The sequence below is a fragment of the Diadema setosum genome, chromosome 7 (genome assembly GCF_964275005.1).
Source record: "Diadema setosum chromosome 7, eeDiaSeto1, whole genome shotgun sequence".
Lineage (NCBI taxonomy): Eukaryota > Metazoa > Echinodermata > Echinoidea > Diadematoida > Diadematidae > Diadema > Diadema setosum.
Window position 1 is genome coordinate 31,231,309 of NC_092691.1, and position 16,959 is coordinate 31,248,267.

Below are 16,959 nucleotides of genomic sequence, written 5' to 3' on the forward strand. Positions count from 1 at the left end.
CCCCATCAACATATCGTACAAAAATAGTGCATTATGCGTCTTATGACACTGACAATCATTGGCACTTCCGACGTGTTCCTGAAGTTCAGATTGATGATGTGCGAAGTAAAAAAGCGTAGCGTCTAAATTTTCATCTTTGATTGTACGACGTTGCGATATCCTGGGATCACCGAATGAATAGAAAAAAATGCCACATTATGAATTACGACACATTAGTGCCAACGCTTTTGTGACACGAGTTATACATGTACTACGGAAAGGAAACGCTCAATGTTCTGCCTCTTTTTTCCTCAAGAAGGATTGCACACGACAAGGTCTGTGCACATTCAGTGAAAATTCGTAATGTTTTCCCGCGAACATGTTTCTATATGGTTGATGTGCTTTCTTCGTCTGTTGCTCTGAAAATGAGGGATGGAAAGGCGTCTTAGATAGTGAGGATTACCGGAGCTAAACTTTCGTTTAAAAAAAGGGGGGCCATGATACCAGGAACTCTTACCCCCCCCCCCCCCCGTAAACTGTTGTGGTATTCCGTTGGACATGTACTATGGACGGAAAACAAGGGCAGGGCACACACATAAATCTCATGGTGAATGATATTTTCGTCGTTAAACGCCGGTGATCGATGTACCGGCATCTTGCTGTATCGGACTGGCGGCTGTTTCCTCATTACAAGGCTGGTTCGTCACAAGGCCAAGGTGCTCCCCTTTTTGACGTATCAGAAACCGTAGAGGAAAGGGTATAGTGATAGTGACTCCAGTAGTTAGGGTCACACCATCACTCTTACCTCCTGCAGGAATTACCTTGCACAGCAGTGATGCACGTCATCACGTAGTAATCTCTCACGATAAGGTGATGCTGCCTCCTATCCCCCTCCCCCCCCCCCCAAAAAAAAAAGGAAAAAAAAAAGTACGGCTGGAATTCCGGCATGTTAGAAACAAAAAAATTCCTTCGCGAGAAAAGCCCTTCAACAATGTATGAGGGCAACTTTACGAATAGAGGTATGAGTAGCATAAACAAAATTTTCCCTCATAGCAAATCCCAAAATTTTTATTACCAAGAACATTAATATTGGTTGATGTTACACTGCAAAAAGTCCGGTGTTAAATATGAAACACCGAGCTGGTGTTAAATTTCATGGTGTTAGACTACACCTCCGGGTGTCATTTCAAAATTTAAAATTGTTTTTTTAACAGTTTCTTAGTTACTGCACTTCTTGTTAATTTTGAACTTCAACAAGACGATAAAGAATTTTCCAATAAAGTACCTGATTTTTGAAAAAATCTGTAAATACATTTACACCACAGTAACACCAGTTGGTGTGGTCCCCTATTGAAGCTGGACGGGTGTTATACCATTGAAATTAACACCACCAATATCAAATCAACACCATGTGGTGTCATTATTGAATTAACTCTAGCGCAGTGTCAAAAATGTCACCAGCCACAGTGTCAAATTAACACCACGAAGTGCCAGGCGAACACTTTTCAACACCGTCACAATACATTTTCTACACCCGTGGATGTGGTCCTCTATTGAAGTTTGATCGGTGTTAGATTTAACACCCATGGTGTTAAATCTAACACCGATGTTTTTACAGTGTATTGATACAGTTTCAAAGAAAGCAAGACGTACAATGTATAACATTAGATGTGCATAATAGTCTCTACGGAACACTGTTCAAAAAAATTGTGCTATTGAAAAGGACAGCCCACGTAAAAGGCAAGCTTGCGGGCTGCTCAATAGGCTTACATCGACCGCAATACATCGAACATCGAATGATATCAGGTTACCCATTGTGGTCCAACTATAAAATGTGATACTAGTAGTTTTCTGTGGCCAATAATAATTATGTAGGTGTAACAGCAATGAAGCTACAGAGGACTCTATTAGAATGCATTGATATGACATTGCAAAAATAATGTTTAAAAGACGTCGGATTTAACTGAAAATATGAATGGTATCCTAAGGCTTAAAACAGTAAAAAGAAGAAGAAATTTTGGTGATAATTGCTTCACTGCACATGGTATGGCCAGCATAGGGTCCTACAAACACTGACAAAAAGGTAATATAAAACATGTGTAATTTTGAAGGAAACTATTGAAAATGGCGGTCATTTTGGGACAAACGTTTAAACCAGAATATTACGAAATTAATAGTTCATGTTGCCGAGGTTGCACCGGTCATTACGAGCGCTTAGAAATGGATAATAAAATATTGCGAGAGTATTTTCTATGACGATAATTATAAAACATATACAGTATTATAATGAAATGCTGCATTGATAGTGACTCATGAAGCGTATGAGCTGTAACATACAAATACTCACATTAGCACTCTCACGTACACACGAAGAGTAGGAGTCCTTGGGAAGTCATACTGGGGAGCTTATTACCTACTACACTGTCAACTGCAGATTGTACATATATATGTGACCCTGCATCTCAAAACCAATAAAAAGCCGCCAAACATGGATTTTTACTTAAGGGCAGATTCAAAAAGAGCAGACTTAAATCTTTGAAATAATGTTTAACTCAATTCAAATGGACTCTCCTAACCTATCTACCTATTGGAAAGAAAGCACACACTCTGGAAAAGTGTGTACTGAGAAAAGAGACTCCAAAGTGTCGGGTCTATTCAAGCGCTTAACCTTACTCATCCATGCTACCTGTGCAATGAATGGGACAAACACAGGATGTAGAAAACTGTAGCAGCAACAATGAAGGGATTATTAGATTTAGCTGAAATTAAGCATGCTCTGTTAACACGTGCTATCCATGAGTAGTGCTAAATTTCAAAGCATTTGTATCATTCTTTCAAAAGCTATTAGAGCTGAAAAATGAGGAGTGGGTAAAGGAATGTTAAGAAATGAAAAGGGGCCTCTAATAAAGACATACCTCATCACACTATTCTACAAAAACAGTTGTTCTAGAAAAACTGCTGAAAACACAATTTCCCATTTGTTTTATGATCCCAAAAATTAGAATAATGCAGAATGAGAATCGCTCTGTCAGGAAATATTATGAAAAACCTCAAGATTGAGAAGGTTGATCCATTTCACCTATTTTGTGTCCTCACGTAAAATCAGGCCGTGCAACTTTTTGTTGGTTTTGTGATGCACGGTCACATTTAGTACGCTGATGGGCTACCCAGTGACGCGCAGTTCTTGATTATGACTATCACTTTATACTAATACTGTGATAACTGGTGGGTTGAAATTAAACGATACATTATAAACGTCGAGTTATTCATGACCAGAATGATTTGACAACTACTACGTTCAGTTAGACATATCAACTACATTTTGATATGAAGCGAGAATGTATAACAGTTTTTCCCCGTCTAACATTTCACTAAAGGATTCAAATGAATACACTGTTAATCCTGAAACGCACTTATTCTGCCCTTCAGAATTAGATTAGGATTCAAACGTAAAGCGTTGATTAAATTCGTGTACTAGTAGTAGCACGTAGTGATCACCATTTACACCACTGCAGACTGGACCCCCTACGAATGCTATGACCTGCCTACATTCAATCGTATAACACGCCACGCATGAAACAGGCGTGAAACTGCAAAATACTGTCGAAAAAGAACTGGAAACTTTTCCACAGGCAATTTCTGTCATGAATTTTGTGCATACGTTATCTAGTTATTATTTTCAATAATGATAAAGGTTTATAGTTCATGATCAGCATAAATTATTCTATTCAGCTCACACACAACGAAGAAAATTCACACGTCGTAGACAATAAAATAAAACCGAACACAGCTTTTGCCTCTCGTATTTACTGTCATTATAATTTTGTCGTTTCTGTCAATCCTTGTATTATTCTATTCCTAGGGCGTGTATGAGTGTCCTGTTTTGTGTGTGAACGGAGTATAGTATAATCAGGGCTCCACACTAACTTTTATTTTTGGTGGCCCAAAGGCAAACATCCGACCTTTTATGGTGGCCCGATCAGGCCACCAAATTCTTCATTTCTGAAATTTTGGTGGCCCGACGTGCGTTTTTGGTGGCCCCGGGCCACCGGACCACCGTTAGTGTCGAGCCCTGGTATAATACTCCATGCTCACTATGCAACTATTGTTGTGGGCAGGATGCAAGAAGAAAAATGAAGTAAAAACAAAATGCACTGTGTACGTTCAAAATTGCTAAAATAGGCACATTTTTTGAAAAAATTATATGAATCCTCTTCGCAAAAATTTAGGACATGTCCTATACATAGTGAACACATTTTATTTCCCATGAAATATATTATGAAAACTATAGTAGCTCCACATAGTTTGAACGTACACAGCGTATTCCTCTTCTTACCTTTTATTCTCGTCCTGTCCAGAACAAGAATTGCAAATTCAGTGTGTAGTATTACGGTCCGTTCACACACAACACAGGAAAGTTCACACACATCAGACGAATAGCACAAAACATAAACAACAAAAATGATAATAACAGCAATAGTAACAGGCAAAAGTTCGAAAGGTATTGGGTTTTGTTTTATTGCGCAGGATGTGTAATTTCTTTTGGTGTTTCATGCTGATTATAAACAAATCTCTCTCTCTCTGAAATAACTCGATTATGTATGCACATGTCAGAAAATATCTGTAGAAAGGTTTTCAGTTCTTTTTTCCAATATTTTGCCATTATACGCTTGTTTCATGCGTGGTTTGTATATGACTGAATGTAGGCAGATCATAGCATTTTGTAGGGGGTCTGGTCTGCAGTGGTGTAAATGGTGATCCCTACGTGCCGCTTCCAGTAGACGAATTTAATCAAGCGCTTTACGTTTGAATCCTAATCTAATTCCGAAGGGCAGAATAAGTGCGTTTCGGGATTAACAGTGTATTCATTAGAACCTTTTAGTGAATTGTTAGACGAAAAAAAACAAAACAAACCAAAACAAAACAAGCATTGCATGCATTCTCGTTTCATATCAAAATGTAGTTGACATCTCCACCTGAACGTACTGGCTGTCGAATTATTGTGGTAATAGAACTCGACGTTATAATGTATAGATCCAAAGCAGTTCACCAGTCACCACAACGACCACGATTTGAAACATTATTTTGCAATATCATATCAATGCATTCTAATAGACCCCTCCATAAATAGCTTCATTCCATCAATATAAACCTTCGCATTATTGGTCACAGAGAATTATCACATTTCATATTCGTACCGTAATGAGTAACCTGATATTATTCACAGTTCCGATCCTCACAGCATGGAGGATTGGGGAGATTTGGGGAATGCCAATTGAGGAGCACATATTATGGATATTACTTGTATGCCTTGTTACAAAATGGGCTGAATTCTAAATCGTTGACGCACCAAGTTCCGAAATCGAACCTTGGCCACTATGTGATAACGCACAAGCAATAGCAAGAGACGTTAGTTTGCTGATTTTCATCTTTTCCAAATTCAGATTCCATACTAATGGTCAACGGTGATTTTCTTATGCTCTAAACTTTCAAGACACACAAAATTCATATCACGATACTTGTTATATTGATAATATGCGACAGATAAGGTGAAGTAAAGTTATTCATTTTGGTTAAATTATGATAGCTTCATAAGGATTGTGATAGTCAAAATAGTATGTTCCTGAAATGTCTATCAAAATGAATTATGATTATTATGATTTCTATCATATTTATCATCATATTGATCAAAGGTACCATCATTCCTATTTAGTCTGTCGTTCTTCTGTGGATGTGCTGTTGCAATAACTGCTTATCCTTTGTGCAAATATTGCTAAATATGCCGTGAGCCTGATTGCATTATATTGGTTTCTTTATGGGTGTTGTTCGTTATCTAGAAGGCTCATTAATCCAGGAATAACACAGGATTCGTTATTCAGAACGTTCGTTAATGCGAAAATAAAATGAGGCTCTTTATTCAAAAGGTTTGATAAAATGAAATAGTGTTCGTTGATCAGAAAAGGGATGTGCGTACTTTATAACGAAGGTAATGGCTGCCGGTTAATTGAGATGTGTGAATCCAATGGCATTGTTAACTTAGCAGAGCGTTTACTTGGTCGATGAGGGGAGGGGGGGGGGGGGGCTGCTATAGTACAATACCATTGTACAGCAAATATTAGGGCGACCTGCTGAATAACCACGTCATTTAATCTGAATTTAATACCATTTGACATAACTTGATTTCCTTAGCATTCCCAATCCAAGAAATTCCAAATTTGATAAGCATTTTTTGTTGTTGTTTAATTACATAAACAAGGCTATTGACTTCTTCATAAGGAAAGATAGAATGATGTTCTAGTGATATATGAAAAAGAATCGAAGAGAACGACGTTTCTTCCTGGAAGGAATAGGACATTTGTGATGTTTCTCTCAGAAGAGAAATCAGGCACATCACGTCAACGACCTCACAATCATGAGACAGCCATTTTCGAGACGCCACACATAATTAAGAGATACTGTAGGGGCTTGATGTTGAATCATAGGAGTATCAGCTATACCAAGAAGTTGCTTAACGCATGTTAAGATTCCTTGAATTCCGTCTCATTTTCTTTCAGTAATTTCCTTCAGAAAAATAATGAGACCATCTGAAAAAAAAAAAACACAATCTAACTCATGGAGCACTAGTGAATATCACTTTAATGTAGGGCCAGCATTTGTTGCAACTTATTATCATATTAGTGGCAAATTGATTGAGGGCAGCATTTGTTTGTCTAATTTATCTTTTTCTTGGGGGGGGGGGGGGAGAAGTGGCAGAATTCGGCAAAATCCTTGGCTGTAGCCAGCTGGTAGCAGGTTTGTACTCACAGTTCTTCAGATTCTCGAGTGATTATGTATTTTCTTGGGGGTGGGTGGAGAAGCCACGCCCCACCCCGCCACCTGATCATGTACTATCAATGTCAGCATCTACATTGTATTACCACTCTGATCTCATTCGCTTGTCATTCACGCTGGCTCTATATCCTATCTTCAATATACGGTAAAATTTGAGGGGTATTTTGAACATATCGATATGTTCCCTTCAACACGACGATCGATTACTGTCACGTGACCTGTGGTAGTGCTCATACGTGTGGTGGCATTTCCAGTGATTAATCCAGATAGGAGAGTAATTGCTTTATTTCTGCAAACAATCCCTGAAACATAATAACAAATTTTAGGATATCATAACCTGAAATATAAACAACTTGCAAAGTGCCCCGCGGCGATCCGTGAGAAGTAATCAACGCTGGGACCCTTTTCAATCACAGCCCAGGAATGCGCGAAGCGAACGCACTTGAATACAGATGGCATGCACAATAATTTTGCACACTGTGTGCAAACTATATAGCTTCCTCAAAAACGCACCAAATTTTTAGTTAGAATGACGTTTGAATAAAGTAGGAGTTTTTCATTTTACTCGTGTGCGAAAAAAAAAATAATGTCATACTAGATTTGAGCTGTATTCCCAGCCACAATATTTCTTTTTTATTTCCTTCAGCCCGAAGATATTCCTTTATTAATGTAAGTTTGATTTGACTATTCCACTATATTGGTACCACGAAAAGAGGCAGAATTACCACCTGTCAAGTATTTACAAAAGAAAATTAGATTGCATTTGAGTATTGTTGGTTTCCTTCTTTTCCTCTTTTCTTTTGGTTAATTTGCAGATCTGACCAACTTACTATTTCTGTTGTTGATGGCTCACTGAGTTTTGTTCCCACTATAAAGGTCAAATCAATTATTCAAATACATCACTTGTAGTGCAAATCTTTCTATTATGACTCTGCCGCGCAAAACGCGCGAAAAATCACCCGTCAGTTGTTGACACAGGCTGGAACTATATGTACTTTGGACCCGCAATATAGTTTTTCGTAAACTTTCGCAAATTTCTAAGAATCCTCTATATTTAACTTAGCCAGGAACCATTGAATAGAGAGGAGTGATTATTTTTGTCAATTATTTGTCTGACACTTGTTTGTTCCTTTTCACCATTAAGCAAATCGAAATATACAGTGGAAATCCTATAAAGACGTTTCGATGCACTCAGCAGTAGCATTTATTCTTTAAGCAAATTCTGACCATAATGTGCATAGTCATCACAGAATTCTTTGTAAGCTAATAAGGTATTCAAAATACTTTCTTTGTGTGGTATCAACGCGTTTCACTATTTTCAAACGTCTTGTTCCCTTTCCATTACACCTATACATAAAACCGATTTTCGATCACTTATTTCAGTGGGCAAAGAACTTTCGATTTTGCTGCGTTATTGATCAGTCTAAAAGCTGGTTTTTTTTTTCTAAGGTCTTTGATACTATTTGACTCATTTCGACGGAATAAAGGTTAAGTGTGTATACATGCAAGTGAAGTTTAACTTATGGAGGCATGTCTACTTCGGAGCAAAGGCCGCGTATGACACTTTTTTTTTTTTTTTTTTGGCTGTGCACGCTACAGTGAGTCCGTCGTAGAAATGTTCGAAATGAAAATGTCAGACGTACAAATGCTAGAGGCAAATTGTTTTGAGGTAAGAATGTAAGAAGAAAATTTGTATGAAGTACAGATACTTGGAAGGAGAAGATGTCATAGGTTATCACTGCCAGAGTTAAAAATGATGGTTCTTCAATAATATGTCTCCTAACATAGCTATAGCATAGATTATCAAACTCTGACGTAACAAACACTGACCTTGCCCATCTCTTTACCACTTGCATTTATACTTTCAAAATTTCTATTTCTGACATTTCCCTACCTGCTATTTCACTTCTTATTTTTTTTTTCTCACACCTGTGCGCGTTCAAGCGTGCTGGGTTCCATAAATTCATTTCTATAAGAGTTCAGGTCTTTTCCAGTGTTAAAGGAGCCACAGTGTATAGCTGATGATTAGTAAATGGGCAAGAATACACAGTGATCATACAGCCTGCATGTGGTCACAAGAAAGCAAAATGTTGAGTATACGAAAAAACGCTTATACCGGCATTTATATGTTACCGTAAAATGTCGATTTCATAAAATGCTTTGACATTCCAAATGTTGCTGCAATGTCCACAAAAATAGATATAGAAATCTGCCCCACAAACCGCCTGAGGGTTTGCAATCTGATGCAATATGGTATTAAGCTGCGGGGGATGAATATCGCTATTCTAAATTTTCCCCTCATGTACGGGTTTGGTATCGATCTCCGTGTCAAATATGTTTTCATCAAGTCTATCGGTGTGGCATAGCCCTATTAAGGCGCCTTATTGGCGGGCCAGAAGCTAGCTTTGATGATGACAAATAGGTACAGCAGAGAGTTCTCGCAGACTTTAAAGGCAGGCAATTTAAACTTTCAAGGAGAACCTTAGGAAAGCTCGTGGGCCACACAATGTGTTTTCTTTTTGCGTAGAACAAAGTACGATCAAACCATGGGCGATTTTTTTTTTTTTTTTTTTTTTTTTTACAAAAACAAAACAGAGATGCCTCAATGCATAGTTTTCCTTTTCTTCACACAGTCACGTCAGACGTGAATAACGATCACAAATAAGTACATTAAGAACCCCGATTTAAAAAAAAAACAAAATTAAGATATCCCCCCCAAAAAAAACAACATAAAGCAAACAAACAAACAAACAAACAAACAAAACAAAACAGCATGATCGTCGGGCAGGTGTAACAAAAGAAAAAATAAGTACAGAGATCGCAGCAGCGTAATGCCATTATAACTTTAAAGGACCTGAAGCAATGCTAATGCATGTTGACTCGTGTTGATTTATGATATCCTCAACATCACCCATGTGGCCAAATGAATATCTAAATATGTGCCATATCATAATGATATTGCAGAAAACTTTCATCAGTTGGGGAGATCGTACAATATGAGACTTAGGCTTCTACCAACCTTTACTGACTTGCTGACTAGCTTTCGTCCACTCCTGCGAACTTCCTCAGGCCAGGGTCAGAGAAACGGTGCAATCACTTGGCCTGAAGAAGTCCACAGGAGTGGACGAAAGCTAGCCAGCAAGTCAGTAAAGGTTGGTAGAAGCCGAAATCTCCTTTTGCATAATTGTATTCTTTCTATAATGATATTCTTTCTATATATCTTCAGATTACTTTGATACGTACACACACACACACACACACACACACACACACACACATACACACAAACACACACACACACAAATCCAAACCAAGATTCTGTCAACAACATCAGCTGTCAATCATTGCTTAAGTACTAGTATTACATGTATTAACAAAAGACATCGGAATGCACCTTCCCCTTGACTGAACATAATATTATGGGAATTGTCATACGAAATTCGCGCGCATTTTGTTTGTTGATTTAGCTTTAAAATCAAAATAAAGAGAGTGATCTCAGAGGTAACACGATATATTTTGCTCCTGTGACAATTGTTCCAGTCTTATTTTCTCCAAGGACTTGGGGTTAGGGTTAGGATTGTGATAGACTTTTAGGTTTAGTTTGATATGAGGATAAGGATTAGGGTTAGGGTTATGCTTGTGGGTAGATGATGTCTGGCCTAGCGTGCAGATATTTTATGGGAGCAATTGTCGCAGGAGCAAATGTCATGGAACCGATCTCAGACGACATTCACGGCAGTACATCAGCAAACAGGAGCATTACATTACTGAAGAAATTACGGAGATGTAACGCACTTAGCATGCCCAGGACACATACAGTATCTCTACATAATGACTCTAGAATAGTTGCCAAATTTGATTACGAAAAATAGAGATTAGCTGGGCCCACTCCCGTTCTCAAGTTCACATTTATAAAATCATTATTATGCGACTACATGCGCTCGAAAGTGATTTCATGGAAAATAAAACTGCGAAACGTTTTCATGGAACACCTATTAGTAGGTAGCGATCTATTAGTCTTTCCATATACCCCGTCCCACGTCATTAAAGGTTAAGAACAATATTACTTGTCTGTACTATCACTCATGGCTTAATGCGACGTTGATTTTCCCCGCTACCAATACCATTCAACAAAAAGTTAGCGACTGTAACAGGGAAAGTTGCATCTCCACCCTGCTGGAAAGAACACAGTGTCCCACAATGTGAAGCACAATGTGAAACACAGTGTGAAGCACATTGTATACACAGTGTAAAATCTCTTCACACTGTAAAATCCGAGCATTTTATTGTGAACAAATTGTGAATCATTAATTCACGGTGTGAAAGAGAACATTACTATAATGAACTCTGTGATAGGCCCTTTCAATGTATTATGTGGGTTGCAAATGGTGGAAAGTGTTTTCCCGGTCTATTCGTGAAATACTTTTATCTGTAATTTAGTATTTTATGCAAATGGATACATTTTTTTTTTTTTTTGTATTGAGTTTGTAAGCTATGTGTGGTGTTCTTTTTTATTTTTGGACTTACTGTACTTTTGTATTCAACTTTGCATGTACTGTATTTTGTATTGTTTTTATGCAGGGCCCCTTTGTAAAATTTTTTTTTTTTTTTAACTGAAAGGGCTGTAGCTGTGAAAATAAAACGGAATAAATAAATAAATAAATAAAAACACACCACGGTGTGAAGTCATCTTCACACTGTTAAAACTCGAGTGTTTTCACATAGTCTACTATGCGAAAACATTGTGAACACACTCCTGGGACACTGTGTTCTTCCCAACAGGGCAGGACGACAACTCGACGACTGTACATCACCCTCTGGTGCCGGGGTCTGCTAATGATGGAAGATGGTGATTCCATTTACTAAAGAAGTGAGCCACAAGGAAAGTGTTTTGGGGAAGCCTAAACATGCTAAATGCGTTAAAAAAACTAACACTTCAAGATTATGGAGGGAAAGGTCTTTGTCGTAGATGTCCAGCTGATGGTACTGCCTGAGGGAATGAGCGGGGTGAGTTGCGCAGAGAGGAGACAATAGGTATTCGAGTAGAATTGTGGAAAATCAACAAGTCTGTGATAAAGAGAGAAAGAGATAGGGGGAGCGAGAGAGGGGGACAAATATAGGAATAGGGAGAGAGATTCGAGTCTACGGCGGTACATTATCAACTTTTATTATACGGAGTGGATTCTCACCATAATTGCGAAACCCATCTGAGTTATCAAAACAGACATGGGGGGGGGGGGAGGGAGGAGGGAGTAACAGCGACATTCTAGGAATGAGCATTTACTCATTAGATGTTTTCCAGCGTTGGCAAACCATTAAAGTCTAGGTTTACTTACGTGCTTTGGTCCTCCTGCAAATTTTACAGACAATGGCTGAGTAGCAGGCGAAAATGGTTGCCAAGGGAACGACGTACATGATGAGCGTGACAAAGATGTGGTACATCCACCACAGCTTGAAGTACTTGGTCTTGAATCCGTAGTCCACGCACTGGTAGAACGTAGGGTTGAAGTCCGGCGACATCAGTTCGTGAACCACTAACTGGTGAAACAGAATCAAAACGAAGCAAACAATCGTAGTTATTAAATAAAAGTCATTATCAGTTAGGAAATGTATTGAAGAAGTATGTTATATTTCACTCGACATTTTACCGCATAATCCACAGCATATCGCAAAGAGAATAATTATGTGACAAAGATCCATTTCATCTCTTAGTGATTGAATTGCTGGTTTGTAGTTCCCTCGATTTAGCATGCGCACAAACAGGCATAGACTTGGGACAGAGACTGTGCTTTCAACATTCTCTTGTAATCACGCACCAGATTTACGTACTGTAGTCAACGAGGTTATTCAAAATTTCTCGTGCAGTCTATAAATCCTTAGCAAGCAATATCTCTAAAGCTATTTTTAGCGGCAATGTATGACATCCAACAACATATTCATAAAAAGGACGTGATTTTGAAATAAAGAAACACGTTTTTTTTTTCAGTTTTGGCATTGTTTTTCTTTTTAAATGACAAGGAAACCACATCCATAGATGTTATCCGTAAACAATATCATGTTCAGATCCTTACGCAGGGATGAGAGGTACCTTAGACGCGTTGATACCTGTACTGCTCACTTTTCATGGTTTTAACAAATCTAAACAAAAACACTTCATTTCTGTAGCTTTATGCACTATATCTCTTCACCTTATTTTCTTATACATTCATTACACGGATTATCATAAAGTAGAGTAAAAGCTGATGTTTTATTTGAGTCCTATATTGTGATCATAGCACTGTTTATTTCGGTTACTGAATTATCAAAAGTGGCTAGATTATACAATGTAGATTAATCCATGAAGATCGCGTGTCCGTCTCAAATTGACATTTTCTTAATGTACATTTTAAGAATTTGTGCAGGTTTGATCACCTTAACCACTTTCATCTAATCATTCTTCACTGTCGCGTATGCATTGAACTTCATGGTTGTCAATTATAGAGAGGAATAGGATAATGATTTCTGTACCGAAGTTACCTCAGGATTCGATTTGTTAAAAATTCTTCATTGGCATTGGCAAAATGCCTGCTGCTGTTTAAACGCCATATGACGCACCCACGACTCGTTATGAGGCTTTGAATAAATTAGTAAGTCAATAGCTAAACCTTTTGAAGATATACCGAAATTCACGTTCCATGATTACTTAAAAAAAAAAGTTTTCATGAGGACCTAGGACACTTATAGTACCTAAGCCATTACTTTCATGGTTTGTAATGGCGCAGTTCTCTTTGTTTTCTTTGCGGATGATTTCAACCGTGCTAAGAAATAATGACTTCTTGATTGGCTGATCGATTATCGAGCTGTTTTGAAAATAAACATTGTGCATTTTTCTGTTGATATCGCAGTATTACAGTATTTTGCAAGAAAAAAAAAGTAGAGCAAAAATAGTTAAAAACAACAGCAACAACAACAGCAGCAACATTAGCAGCAACAAAAACAACATGCACACACACACACACACGCACCCACAGACATACATATGCTGGGTCATCAGGGGTGGATCCAGGAATTCCGTAAAGGGGGGGGGGGGCGGGGTGCGCGCAAAACATAATTATTTCTGGTGCCACTTCCGGGTTTCATCGGCTGACGAGCAAAAAACAAAACAAAAACACTTCAGCGCGCAATTTTTCCGTTTCTCGTGCCACTTCCGTTTTATCGGCTGAATTAAAAAAAAAAAAAAAAAAGAGGCTTCAGTGCAATTTTCTGGTGCAACAATTAAAGGGGGGCGCACGCATCGCCTTTCATTTTTTTCTTTTTATTTGTTTTGCTTTCACGAAAAAAAGGGGGGCACCCGAGGCCCCCCCCCCCCCCCGATCAGCCACTGGCCATGTTTTCGTATTGACGGCCAAGGTGCTTTTTCAGATTAGAAATTTCGGGTGCCGGGGACGTTACATATACTGAGTGACAATCCAGTGACACTAGCTGGCCTTATCCAATTATATGTAAGAATTCCACGGGTGCATTATACCTTTGATGACCAGAGTTTGAAGCCGCCGTCTTTCTGAGCAATCTAAAAATTAATTCTGAACCCTAACGTACTGTCGGCTTTATTTTACTTGTTTATTTATCAAATGAAATGAAATTTCACATAAGTAAAACTCAATCCCGTCAAGAAACAATAATGTACAAAAGAATAAATAATTTTATGTTGTGAAAGAGTTTGAAACTGTACCCTTCTTGAAAGGTGGCTTTATCACTTTTCCGCTTAAGTTCCAAGAGTAATTTTCATCAATATTTCACCAATCTTCGGGCAATTTCTATCCACTTATCCCTCGTTTCTTCAATATCATCGCTCATCTATCATTAAGTACGGATGACTTTTTTTTTTTTGCTATCATAGAAAAGTCATTATGCAATGAGACATGACTCAATTGACTTTCTATCTCTGAGGTTGATTTAGTTTGGCACATGCTTTATTTAATACTTGTACCTTCATATACGTAGATGTTCACACGTATATGATGTTTCTTTCATGTACTTGTATATATGTCTATATTATGCTATGACAAAGATTAGATATCTCTAAATTTGTCATTTGAATAATTTATAATTAAGTTTAATGAAGTCTATTTTGTTTGGGTTTTTTGTTTGTATAAGAGGAAAAATAAAATAAACTGAAACTTAAGAACTGAAAAACTGAAACATTTTCAAAAGGCGGCTTTGAACACGGGTTCAAAGCGAATAAGACGGTTGTGAATCCATCTCTTTAACCTCCTAGGTTATACAAACCCTTTGGTGTCATGGAATCATAGCAGGGATGAGAAAGGAATGGAATTGTGTACGTGACTTCCCTTGCCACAGAGCTATAATGTAAACTTGACTCAACAACCAATCGGACAGTGGGCCTGACACGAAAGTAGTCTACGTTTATATATGGAACTTGCACAAACTTATAGGCATAAAACCTTAGAATATAATTCCATACAAATAAATAAATAAATGAATTAATTAATTATTTCAGTAATTAATACATTAACTAATTAATTGGTTAAAAATACACGCATATACTTAAGTAATCCAAACATAATATATGAAAAATAAATGCATTCTGAAATTCAAAACAATTCAGTTACTCCATGACAGTGAAGAAGTAGTATCGTAGCAGCGATAGTAAATTGTATAAAAGTCGGCAAAGCACATCTGATTTCAGTCATTAGAAGGTTTTAGAGACCACATCGCTCATCTGTTACATTAGCACATCAACCAATAGCTTAGGAAGATTCTCCAGCGATACTCTAGCAGCTGAGCCAGAAGTTACAGCCACGCTCTTAGCATAAAAAAGAGCAGCATTTGTGCAGAACATGATGTATATTTGTCAAAATGAATAACATCTAGAGAAGGGTTTTTCAAAACCACTTACTATCCAAACATGCAGGGTCAGAGACACGGGCACGACGCCTCGTTGGTGTGCTACCCCATACACCATAGACATCAACAATCAAGCAACGCATGCCGAGGATTTGTAAAAGACACTTTTTTTTTCTTTTTTTTTTCTTTTGTTTTAAGGGACTTTGCTAAGTGAACTCGTCACCCTTGGCTCCTCGAGCTCGCAATGGAATATGTATGAGTCCATGGTGGTGACACTGTGTCATCCACCCCACTTTTGCATTTACGCCCAACCTAATCCTATGGGTTCGAGAATGCGCGCGTCCATTTTGGTCAACAGACGCGGACAAGGGCTATTAGAATCACTAGGCGCCGCCCTTAGATGTATTCTTCACGCACGTCCGTCATTTAGCTGACCCTGCCAATGGGATTCCTCGATTTATCCAACAAAACTTCAAGGAAAGGACAGAGGGAGGAAAAAAGTTTGTTCACCCTCACTATCAGTACGTCGTATACTCTACATCTTCGTGATGGACGATGACATGATTTGATCAAGTCGAATGAAGGTGGTTCATTTCCATTGGATAACCATCTGGTGAAAATGCAAAACAAACAAAGAAAAAAAAACTACACCGGCAAACAAACAACCAAAAGACAAACGAATAAAAAAAAAACAGAAAAGGTACTACAATAGTAAGTAATTATAAATTCATCGGAAAACAAGACGAACAACAAAAAAATAATCGGAATTTGTGACATCTCGAGGACATTCACGTACTATAATTATTAATACATGTGTACATGTGTACATCCCCCAATTTCGGGTTGCTGGTAATGTTCAGAGAAAGATAATTAAAAAAAAGCACATAAAAATAAGAAGAATTTAACTACCACTGAACTGCGACAGTAAAGCAATTTCGTATGTCCACATGTCAGGGCTCGACCTTAGCGGGAGCCCGGGGACCATTGGCTCCCCAGAATCGATACGGGCTCCCTAGAAATGTATGAAAAAAGCCCGGCTGGCTCCTCAAGTTTTGTTTTTTTTTTTGCCGTATAGCCTCACGTTTCAAGACAGAATTTAGTTTATGTACACACTCACACTATTGACGAGCGCGAGCGGCCCCGGCGCGCACAGCGAGCCCTGACGCTCGAAGTTATTATCCCTGAAATTGCAATATAGACTACACACTGTACATGTTTCATTCTCCAGCCGGCCCGCGTTGCCCGCATGTGTGTGTGTCTGCGTGTACCCGACGTGTGTGTGTTCGTATCTTCTATCATAGA

General features: G+C 38.3%; 1 protein-coding gene across 1 annotated transcript in view; it reads right to left on the reverse strand.

The window, feature by feature from the left end:
* Nucleotides 1-16,959, reverse strand: part of LOC140231177 (gonadotropin-releasing hormone II receptor-like) — a 68,876-nt gene that overhangs the window by 9,580 nt on the left and 42,337 nt on the right. The window contains exon 2 of the mRNA XM_072311325.1: nucleotides 12,147-12,348. Coding sequence (XP_072167426.1) covers nucleotides 12,147-12,348 — 202 coding nt within the window. The remainder of the gene's footprint in view (nucleotides 1-12,146; nucleotides 12,349-16,959) is intronic.